Below are 12,444 nucleotides of genomic sequence, written 5' to 3' on the forward strand. Positions count from 1 at the left end.
CAAACAAAATTGAGACACGGAGGAAGATTGAGAGATACTGTTTTGAACCTACATTGTTAATTAGGCACCCACTAAATCAATGCACAGACACTGCGGAGAATAACATAAGACGTATTCCTATACCTTCATGCTTATTTGCCCGGAGCAGCCCATAACACATCCATAGAGCCCTCGGCCCCTTTCCCCTGCTTCTTTCTTTACTCTTTGATCCCGTGCGGGCCGTGTGCTCAAGCTACAGGTGCAGCTCCGCTATTGTCTCACCTCTTTTGCACCGGGTCAAAGGGCAATATAGAAGTGCGATTAATCTCCATACATTTTTTTAATCACGTTAATTTTTCTGTGATTAATTAATCGAAATTAACGCGTTAATTTGACAGTCCTAGTTAATACACAACCTTGACTCTATAAACGGGTATGTCAACAAAGGGTTTGTAAACAAAGGCTTTGCGGAGCCTATGCTGTGAATTAACACTGAATTTTATTTCCAGCACACACACAGTACAGGTAGCGTATTGTGAGGAGATATTCACTGAACAATCATTCTCCAGAATTGCTGACTCCACCTTTTCCAATAAAAACAGCCCTTTACATGCAATGGCACAAATGTGTCTTTTATAGCTCTGTTTAATACAGTGTAACTTCCTCTATGATCAGAAAGCAGCAGGTTTTCTTACTCAGGGTTAAGACCAGCTTTAATATCGGACACTGTGCTGACGTGCCACTTCCACATTCCTATCCAGGAAGCCTTTGGATCAGCTGGAGCTACAAACTCCCCACCGGCACATTTGTCTACAGCGCAGATGTGGAGACCGTCGGTGGTAACGTGAAATGGAACTCTGCATGTGTTGCATCATGTGGCCATTCAAGCAGGATGCAAAATCATTCATGATCGTGGCTGTCTGACTGCATAATATCTCCCATAACACGCAGCATGAGAGGGTAAGGTTGCTCGTTCCCCGGTGGGAGGAAAGCACTAGTGTTTTTTTTGCATTGCATGTGTGAGTACATATTTCATGGTGATGAGACAAGCTTGAGTATTAAAGATGTATTGTTTTCTGTGCTGTAGATGAAATCTCCGCAGCACTGGGGCTCACCTGCTGTGCCTTTTGAACCGAACCAGTGCAGAAACAACTGTGGATAGAATAAACTCCCAGGGGTGACGAGGTCTATTGTTGCAGCTTTGATTGCTTTTCAAGAGCAATAGTGTTATGATAAATCACTGAGGTGTCCATGAAAAAAGCTATGAACAGTGCGGTGAGTGACATAATGTTAAAGCTATAGTGCGTAACTTCTGTCGCCCCCATGAGGAATTAAGATGAATTACAACAACACTGTCGGTGCATCTACATGAGGTAAAGCCTTCAGTGATCATGCATGGGTTTTATTCTTTCTGCTGCACGTCCAGGTTTTTTCTTAGCAGTAGAATCAATAACTGAAACATTACGTTGGCGCTTCTCTAGCTTCTGCACCAGTGATAGGGGGGGCAACACCAGTTTGTAAACGCTGCCATACTGAGAAATACAGAGAGAGTTTTGTGGTGCTGATAGGCATAATAAACCTTGCGTCAACTCATTTCTTAGTGGCTTGAATGTAACCGGCATTCATTTATATGACAAAGTGGCGCACCATAGCAATTAGACTGCACTGATCAGGTGCCACCATGCTCTCACCGACATCTGATTAGGGATACCTTTTAGTCATATTCAAACACAAACACACACACACACACACACACACACACACACACACACACACACACACACACACACACACACACACACACATTGACTAACGTAATGCCATCCCACGGGAGCTCTTGCATTGCTATGAAACATGACATTTTAATGTGGTGTGTGATCCAGGATTAACCTTTTGTTTGCATGTGGTTAAACTAATTTTAGTCAACCAGAGAAAAAAACCTTCAACAGCTGTCACATAACAAGCTTGAACTTTTCCATGGCATTCAGAATGGTTCTGCGTGAGGAGATGAGGAGTACGGCAGTGATGACTGTTGAGTACATTTTCCCATTTTAAACAAAACAGAAAGATAAACTCCCCACCCATTGATAATCCAGTGTATTTTCAGCTTTTTCCTCACTCTAATTGATCAAGAAAAAGCATCCCGAAATCAGGATATTTTACAGCAAGTCTTATAAGCCTTATATACAGGAAACACTGACACACTCAAATACATGGAACAATATTTATGTGAACTACCTTTATGATACCCCAACCTCTGTGTGTGTTGCCTATTATTTATTATTGTGTTTACATACTTGTTCATATTATTTTCCAGAGGTAACTTTTATCTAATCTAACTGCATTATGAAACATTATATTGCCTGCAATGAAACCATCACCAACATTAATTGGAGGGTAGTAAAATATTTCTAACACCTGATTTAAAAAGAAATCAGTAGGCTGCAGTCTTTTCCACAAATGTATCGTGGGAATTAAGCTTTTCTGTTATTGTACAGAACAACTGAACCTTTGCTAAACCCCTTTTCTGAGCTAGGATTGTCCAATCATAGCTTAGCAACGGTAAATATGTACACCATGCGTGTCAAGCTTTGGAGTCTTTATAACATGTTGAGGCAGTGTGGTTGTTGAGTCATGTTTGGTACTAAATATCCCCAAAGGCTGATTCTGATATTGATATTTTATGGTTTAAATATGATAACAACATGTAGGTCTATACAGTAGTAATTTTACGATTTGTGTGAAGTGTGAGCAACTTACATGCTGCACTTGTAGTTTCCACGGGAACTTTCGCTCGGGAATTTTGGGAATATTCAAAATTGGGAATTATAGGAATTAACTAAATGGCGATCATTTAACTGATTTTCTTTTCCGTATCCAAACATAAATATAAGCATATAAACACTATGTTTTGTCATAGGCAGACATCCATGCAAACTATTTCAATAAAAAAACATTACATTTGAACAGATTTATTTGTAAGTAGAACGTTATCAAGTTTTGATTATTTTATGAACAATCAATAATTTCACTGAACAACAAAAATATTAATGTTGAGTAAAATATAACTCATCTGTCCGACCCAACCCATTAAATAAATTAAGTAAATTGCCCCCCATGTGATGGAGGAATGCACAGTGCATGTAGGGGGCGTGGCCTCAGTACACCTGTAGTAGGATGTGTGCTATGTGCAACTTGCCAAGTGTACTTGCATGAAATCTGGTTGTTTTAGTCAAGATTAGGGTTGCAAAATTCCAGGAATTTTCAAAGTTGGAAACTTTCCATGGGAATTTATGGGAATTAACGGGAATTTTGCAACCCTACTTAAGTCACATGTACTGAAACTCTCCGATCTGGTTCAATTTAAGACTGCACAAATCATGTTCAAGGCAAGAAATCAATTACTTCCGGGAAACATCCAAAAACTTTTCATGGGCAGACAGGGTGGGTAGTATTTGAGAGGGGAACTTAATTTGAAAAAAAACAATTTCAGAACAACTCTTAAAAGTATGTGCATTACCATTTGTGGGGTGAATTTGTGGAACCGTTAAGAACAGGAAGTAAAGCTTAGCACAAACATAATTCAGTTTAAAAAGAGGTACAAAAACACTTTTCTTGGACGTTATCGTGATGAATGTGGGTGATTTTGAGTGTGATATTAGCTACACTGGTTGTATTTTGGGGTTTTGTTTTCTTCTTTGTTCTCGTTTGATTGTTTATTTTTGTAAATGTATTTATTTATTTATTTTCTTGTAAAGCTTTGTAAATATAAGAGTATGGTATGAATATATAATTTGAATGCACATTATTATTTTTTGTTCGAAATAAAGATGATATGAATGAATGAATGAATGAATGAATGAACTCACCTGAGACAACGCACATTTCCTCACAAGCCTCAAAGGTCAAGAAGTTGTTGGCGTTCCCACCGCAGCCTCCCCATTCAAACATCTCGCAGCCCCCTTCGTCCACGTTGAAGAAGAAGCGCTCCTTGATGGCCTTACACGGGCCCGAGTCGTCTTTCAGGGCGCATAACTCATTGAAGATGAAGAGCTCGGGCTGTGGTCTGTCTGTGGAGGTAAGGGGTATAGAAAAAAAATAAAACTTTTAGTTCTTGTGGCACTGGAAAGGATTTAGTTTTTTGTAAGTGTGTGTGTGTGTGTGTGTGTGTGTGTGTGTGTGTGTGTGTGTGTGTGTGTGTGTGTGTGTGTGTGTGTGTGTGTGGTGTAATACGGTTGCGTGTGTGTGTGAGAAGAAATTGGGTCACAACATCAAACCCTAACCTCAGGCTTTGAGATAAGGTAAAGATGCACGCATTTCCAAAAGACTTCAGCGTATGGTTTGACAGCTTCCTTTTTATTTTATATTTAGAATCACTATGTTAAGAATGTTTTAACTGTAAAGCATACTGAACTCCCTGACCTGACTGAACTTTCAGATTAAATAATTATAAAATTATAAAAAATATGCAGGATTGCAGTAAAAAAAAAAGTAAAAAAAAAAGCCAATTTCTATCTTTAGACAATCACTCAAAATACATCTTCTAAGGCACAAGACCAATGGCACTTTTCTTTAGAACTTGCACCCAGAATAAGGGCCCAGCATAGAACATCTGAATCCCCCCCCCCCCTCCCAGTACAGAAAATAGATCCATGAAGGTGGCAGCTGGCAGAGGAACAGTGAGTGAAAGCAGTGGAAATATCACATAATACACCACAGTGCAATGATCTGCCCTGTTGTGGAGAGCAGGTTGGAATGGATATGTAATAAGGCTATTCTTCTGCTGGACAAAGACAGTATTAATAATGGTCAAGATCAGATACAGTTGTGAACAGGGAATTGGGCTCTTCGCTTCTCTATGCTATCATTACATCATCCCCCCAAAAAAGAGGTGACATGAAAGCCTTTGAGCTCTACTAACATCTGTTGCAAATGTTAAATCACTATCTTAGTGTGCTGCTGGGAATTGGAGTTCTCTGCCCTCATCCCTGCTATTTTTAGGTCAAGTCTCTGTTGTGGCCGCCTGTAGCAGTGAAGCTAATTCAAAAAACCCATCGAGGAGAGAGGGATGTCTGTCTACGGGGATGTGCAGATAGCGAAGAGTGGAGAAAAAGTGTTTAGAATAACCTTCTGCAATGTAAAAAAGTGAATATTCAACAACCATGATGTTTCAATGTCACAATATCAGCACTGAAGGGTTAAACGTGTGATGTTATGGGAGCCAAAATGTGCTGGTGAGCCCAATCAGGTTTTTAGTCATGGTAGCAGAGTGTCTAGCAATGTTGTTATGTTCGATCAGTCAACCCCCTTTAGTTTGGACTGACATATCTCAATATGGGTTTGTGAAGATGTTTATGTTTTCTTGACACACTTGGTGACTATGTTTCTAAATCAACTCAAACCTTGTTTATATTCGCTGTACTTTGTTGCATATAGTTGGAAATATACACAAATACCGATATCTGCAATAAGCAAATATCGTTCGATTTATTGACCATGCAATTTATTAGGGATGAGCCCGAATCCGAATATGTATTCGGATAAGCACGGATAATGAGTTAGATACGGATACGGATAATTTCCGAATAGTCCCGTTATTATTCGGGGATTTTTTTTACATATTATGCGCCTAATTGACGCAGCGCGTTCCGCCTCAATGACACAACAGGTAGAATGACACTAACAGCTGTTCTGCGGTGGACATGAGAGGACCGGGCGCGTCCCGTGACCCGCGGTCTCTCTCTTTTTATCCACTGATAAACGCAGCGCGTTCGCCCTTTCCCTTGAATAGAGGGTTCTAACGATCGCATTTGCTGCCGTTTTTATGTGAGTTTCCTCGTAAGAAGAAGAGACGAACCAATGGAATATGCTGCACCCCGAGTCACCGTCAGCCCTTCCCCGATGTATTTACATTCACTAGGCCTACTGCTTAAACTCTTTCAAACACCACTACGTTTCCATCAAACTGATGCTTAGGACCTGTTATTTTTCAGCTGTCAATCAATGCGTATACAGCTAGGCCTACTTCAGGACCTATACAATAAAATCGGAAAATGCAAACTTGACACATTAAAATCACATGTGGCTTACACATGTGGCTAACATATTATTTAGGGTTTATGAGATTGGTATGTTGATAAATATTGTTCCTAAATCTTAGTTTAGTAAAACAAAAGTTAAAAAAGAGGGAGGGGGAGAGATAGAGATAAAAAATAATCATGAAATACTGCTGTATTTCCCCCAGTTAAAGGGATACCTTAATTAAGTTAAAAGTAAAACACTGGCCCTCATTTACTAACAGTGAGTAGCCTATGCACAGATTTGGGCTGTTATTTATCAATATTTTCGTTCCCTGAATTTCTTCGTATTCTGAGAACAAAGAAGAGAGAGAGAGAGAGAGAGAGAGTTGAAAAGGTAGAAATATATCTGACTTTTTGACTTATATGTCAACATTACATCAATGTGATGCTTTGAAGGGACAACAATTGCATTGACAATGAATATTAGTTTAGAAAATCAATTTAGGTGTGACTTCTTGTTGGCTAATGTAAAAGAAACTTCCGGTATACGCCACGCCCACTTCTTGTTGTGTATCCGGATACAGATTTTGTTGGTTGAACAGATACAGATACAGATACAGATAATGACGTCTCCGCACACCCCTACAATTTATCAATCTAGGCTTTTCACTGTGAATTGTACTAATAGGCAAATGTTATACTCCAACATTCTAAACTAAGGTAGTAAATATGCTAAAAATAATACTTGCTAAACATTAGCATGTTAGCTATACTAACTGATGATGTAAGCCTTTAGCTGAGAGCACATTATGTGCGTGTATACAGCCTCACAAAGGTGATGGCATTGCTGTAGACTCTTGGTGTGTTTAGATTGATCTCTTGTGCTCTTCGTAAACACTAAACTGATGACATGTTTATATTTCTTCTCATCAAGCTCATAGGTAGTTTAATCAGCTCATAAGTAGTTTAATCATCACCTGCTCCTATTTACATTGTTCTGTGCGTGACCGGAAAAGCTTGGAAAACAAACATTAAATTCTGTCCCCACTGGGGTTCAGGGTTCTATAAAAGCACATCCTCTATGGGAAAGCACCGTGCTCTGTCCTATCAGCACGGCGGTCCATAAACAGTCCCTCTGCCAGGCCAGATAATGGGGGCAGCAGCTCACCATTACAACCTGCCCTCCTCCTTCACCCGTCTCATTCTAACTTATGAGGAGGAAATGGAGTCACCAATCAAATACACCCAATCTAACTTCCTTTCGTCCTTCCGCCCAACTGACCGACTTGTGTTATTGCTTTTGCAATTCGGTAGGCTCGGTGAGGGCAGAAGGGCTTCTCAGCAGAGACTCGTGTTGTATACAGTATATATATATTTTTTTTTAATCTTGTTATCTCCGTCTAGCCAGGCAGACAGTACACAGCGAAACAGGCAATCTGGCTCTCCGTCTAGTACCCAAACCCATTTTTGCTAAGTAAATACATCCAATTACTCAATCTAAGCCGAACAAACTTTACAAAGAAATAATGATGAGTAGAGATTGTTTGCTCTCTGCTTTGTCACTAAATGCCAACTGGGTGCCATGGCATGTTTTGTTAATCTCTTCCTCAGTTGTCAGTGATGAAGAGAGAATGTGCCTTCACAAAACAAGGTTTACATGTCTCAGGAATGGGTTTATTTATTTTAGGATTTTTTTGTTAACGATTCGCAAATTTTTCACAAATTTTACAGCATTTTTATAGGGTCCGCCCACGATACCGTTTTACCGTTGTAGGAGCCGATGTATAGAGGGAAATAAAGGAAAAGTACCTCAAGTTGCCATGTATTTTTGTACTTTCATTATATTTTGATATAGTATTTTGTATCGAGTATATCATATCGGGTGAAATACACCCGTCGTTAGTGTTAGTGTGACAATTGTTAGCATTAGTGTATTAGGGTTTAAATCCCTGTGACCAATATCCAGACACAGGCATTGTAAGTCAGTCCAAACAAAGCACAACATTGGGGAGATACATATTCTCTCTCCAGGGAAGCCATAGAGAGCCCTTGAACACACACACAGCCATATACAAACATGTCTGCATAGACAAGCTGGCATGGACAAAAAGTCAATCTTTTAATGATAATTTAAAAAAAGTACAGAATGCAACTTAGAAACAGTTGTTTACCAAACAGTATAGGCCCCAAGGACTATATTCTCCAATGACATTTTTTAATAAAATGTAATGCGAACACAGGAATATACTTGAAGTGAGCAGTAAACAGCCCTGCTAGTAATTTAAATTCTCAAATAGCTGACTATATTTGCCTCACCCCAGACTATATTTGGCCACATCCCAGCTATTATTTGAGGCTCAGCCATTATTGAAATAATATAAAAAAATAGATAAATAGCCGGTTTCATTACAGAATTTATGTGGAGGCCTGAAGCTTATCTACCTGCAGCTCAAGTTGCGTGACACAAGTTTCCACACTTACTAGCGCAACTAGAGTTGGTAAAGGCCACACAGTTACATACAAAACAAAAGGAAAGAACAGTGTAAACTATTATTAAACAAAATAAATCAGTATAATGTTATAGCGTGATATAACCTATAATTATGGTTTTGTCAAATCATCGGACACCGAGACGGACATATCTCTGTGTTGTAGGCCATGTTTTTTCATTAATCCATGACAAACGCTGAATGCCACTGTGATTGTTTCTTCCTAACTTTGTAATGACATACCGATGCTTTTTTATTTCCCTTGTGGCATTAATACTCTGCTGTACATAATGACATTTTCAGATCAGAAATAGATTTTGTGATCTTATTTTGTTTTCATTAAAAAACATAGGGGAGAACGGGGTAATCTGAGACACTTTTTACATTTGCTCCCCTCTAAGCGAGCTAAAATTATTCATCACTCAAATTTACACATTTCCCATTAATTCAGGATTTTTCCTATAAATTGGCATTAGCAGAATTTTTTCAAGACAAAGGGCAGTCAAAATATGATTGTTTAAAAAAAGTGGGGTACACTGAGACAGACCAGAAAAATCAAGGGGGTAAACTGAACCACCTACTTTGTACACTCTGAAACTACCATAACAACACAAATTGTAACCAAATATTACAAAACTAATGTCGGACTAGTAACAGAATCATGGGGTTTGGTCAACTAAGCAAAACATTTTTCTGAACACTTGAAAGTAACTCAGATCAAATACAACATATAATTCATATTCAATAATTAACATTCAAATGACAGATAGAACCAGTTAGAATAAAACACAGTCTGGGGGTCAGAACACAGGACCCTTAGAGACAGCTAGTGTCTGGGGGTCAGAGCAAAGGACAATCAGAACCAGAACAATCTGGGACTCAGAACAGGACTAGACCCAGCTGTCATTTTCCATCTTTTGAGTCTTTTTTTCTGCATTTGTTTTATTGGGATCATTCATTGAATAAAGACATATTTCTTAGAGTCTATTGATGTTAAAGGTCACTCTCCTGTCCCCCACATACATACGTGCCAAACCATGCCCTTGCTGACACCCCTTCAACCATCAACCCCCACCTCCAGCCCACATTGTCTTTTGTCTTTTCAAACTAGTCTCCTTGCTACCTCATATATAATGGATTCATTCAAATAGGGCACATACACTGTCTCACTTTACCCCACAGCATTTGTCTCACTTTACCCCACTGCCACAATTTGAGAAAAAAACTCTCAGCAATTCAGGCTAATCTTCAGTTATCATCATCCCATGGTTTCATATGTAAGTAGTTCATCAACATGTGTGATAGAAGTTTTTCTACCTGAATCAATTTGTTTAGGCACACAACAATCGATTAAGTTGACAGCAAGAAAATGTACTTTTACATACAAAAAAGTATTTGTTGTGAAAAAAACATGCTTACAACATCACCATGAGGTCCTCTCTTTCATGGCCAAAGGGAAATGAGAGGGGCTTGAAAACATATCTCACATGACCAAACATGTGTTTGGTGTCCTAGATACAGGGGGTGTCTCACATTACCCAATACCTCACATTCCCCCGTCCTCCCCTACAATATTTGCGCACGGCTCTGGATGCAAACAACCTTTCCAAGAAGTCCACCAATCCATACAAAGCTCCAGATTGGTCACTGAGCATACAACTTGTTGTTGAACAGAAGGTAGACAAATAAAGTCATATACTCACACAATACACCTTTGGAAGCCAACCAATAAATCAGCCAGCTCCTTGTAATATGGACTTTGCTGAATAGGGGGAAAAGGCATGAGGCATCACATTTCCATTGGCACCTATATTCTCTGGCTGACTCTGCTTGGCCAAATGTGCACACATACTGTACACTCACACATTTAGATAAAGATTTGAGTTGCTTAACATGTGCACTGTGCCAAGCATCTCCATAAGTCCAGAGAAGGGCAGGCGGAGTGGGTTTAAAGCCCGGTCCCAGCCTCTTCAGTTAACAGAGGATTTTCTCCTTTCTACCTCGCATAGCAAAAGGTTAAGCACTAACTGTACAGCTGCCACCGAGCAGCAAGCAATACAAAAAAATCCCATTATTGATGACTCAGTCAGGCAATACCACAGGCTTGACAGCTCAAAGTGATTTTTTTTCATCAGCCTGAGCTATATGACTTTTCCCTCCATGACATGAAAATCCTTCTAAGCTTTCTTTAAGTTAACTCACACATTCCCATGCTGTCTGACTGAGAAGGAAACTCAGTGAGATACAGTGCAAAATGTAAAGAGATTTTATAGACACATTTGCTGACTAAGTTTAATTAGTGTAAAACACTGTCAGAGAGATAGACATTAGTGTCAATAGTAACAATTGAAGGAAGCATGACAACAGAAGTGAGGATAATTCACAGAGGACTCCCTACAGTGCTGAGCTATGTATTGTATCCAATTAGGCGCCAGTATACCACACAATAAAACCAAAAAGGTGTTTAAATAGCAGAGCTGGGGCTTTTATTTCCCTCACTCCTGAAAATAAAGTTGCAATAGTGCCTCAGCTAAAAAAGACAGAACACAGCACTAGAGATCATTGAAACAAAGGCACAACAGTAAGTTTAACCAACAAGCAGTCAGGGAGTCCATTCCACTGTCCACTAGGCTGTACAAATCTCTGAATGTATGATTTTTTATTAAAACATACTAAACAAAACACAAACTCCAGTCTACATAATTGTTTTTTTATTTTTGTTTTGTACAATGATAATTTGGAATTGACAAATGAGCAAACAATGAATCAAGGTAGTTGAAGTGATCGAAGGATATAGACGCATAGCACAGCACATGAAAAACAGATAAATACTTTCTGGTGTTTGAATAATTGTTTTCTTGAAATGGCACAGGGGTTTATCAACATTGTTTTCAAAGGGTTAACAATAAGAAGTTCAAAGTTTTGGAACTTCTTATCAATCAATCAATAGAATAGTTACTGGTTCATGCCTCATGCGGTGACGTCATTGAAATACTGTAGAACTAACTAACCGCTAGTGAACTCAGTTATACCTGTGTGCATTGCATATCAATAGTCAAGTTAGTCACCACTGTTGGAACACTGATTTCTTAACTGACTCACTTGTCTTAATTGTTCATAGTGCACAGCATACAAACTCCATCAAATAAAGGTTGGTTGGATTGCAACATTTCAGTCAGGGCAGTGTGCGTGCACTGTGGTGAAGAAAAGCAAAAGGGTGCATCCACCACACCATAGTAGATAGGCCTGTAATGTAAGAAACGCTGTCACTGTTTATCAGAGCCCTGCCCTGGGGCCAGCGGACAAAGGGCTACAGGGTGAGTCACGGCCTGTCCCAAGGTTTTATAGCTCAACTCAGAGCAATGGAGGCCAACCGCATTATACTGAGGGTAGCCTATGTGTGTGTTTCTGTGTTTTTGTGCCTGTGCAAACTTTTCAAAACATATAGGTAGCTCCAACTGGATAACTGTGTTGGTTCTATGAACACCACATTCTTATTCTTTTATTTCTTATTGAATATTTTGAAAAGTATGTATTTTTTTTAAATTTTGTATTATGTCCAGAACTGTCCTCTTGTGCTATCGACTGAGCCTATTACTTTAAAAGAGTGCTGCATTGTGGGTTAATTACAGTCTTATTTACTGCAGATATGTACTGGACACAGTCACCTGTAAAAGAGTTTGAGCAATACTGAGTCACTGTTGGAAGAACAGCGACTCCACAAAGGAAGTCTTTTAGACGAGAACCTTTCCTTGTTCCAAGAATGACTGTTGTCCAAGAGGGGAATGAAACTACCGAGAATTAACACACACATCTACTCCCCACAGCTTTATAGTGCATAACCTCGGTTCACTCTCACTGCCCTAATAGAGTACATACAGTAGCGTGCTTATTCAGCACCACACGGGCAAAGTTAGTGACTAGCTGGTTAACATTGGTGCATTTAGCAGCTAACA

At 39.3% G+C, this 12,444-nt stretch overlaps 1 protein-coding gene across 1 annotated transcript in view; it reads right to left on the reverse strand.

Annotated features, from left to right (window-relative positions):
* Nucleotides 1-12,444, reverse strand: part of tfpia (tissue factor pathway inhibitor a) — a 44,238-nt gene that overhangs the window by 14,500 nt on the left and 17,294 nt on the right. The window contains exon 2 of the mRNA XM_080037482.1: nucleotides 3,849-4,049. Within this exon, the coding sequence (XP_079893608.1) occupies nucleotides 3,849-4,049 (201 nt within the window). The remainder of the gene's footprint in view (nucleotides 1-3,848; nucleotides 4,050-12,444) is intronic.

The sequence above is a fragment of the Ammodytes marinus genome (assembly GCF_949987685.1).
Source record: "Ammodytes marinus genome assembly, chromosome: 12".
NCBI lineage: Eukaryota > Metazoa > Chordata > Actinopteri > Uranoscopiformes > Ammodytidae > Ammodytes > Ammodytes marinus.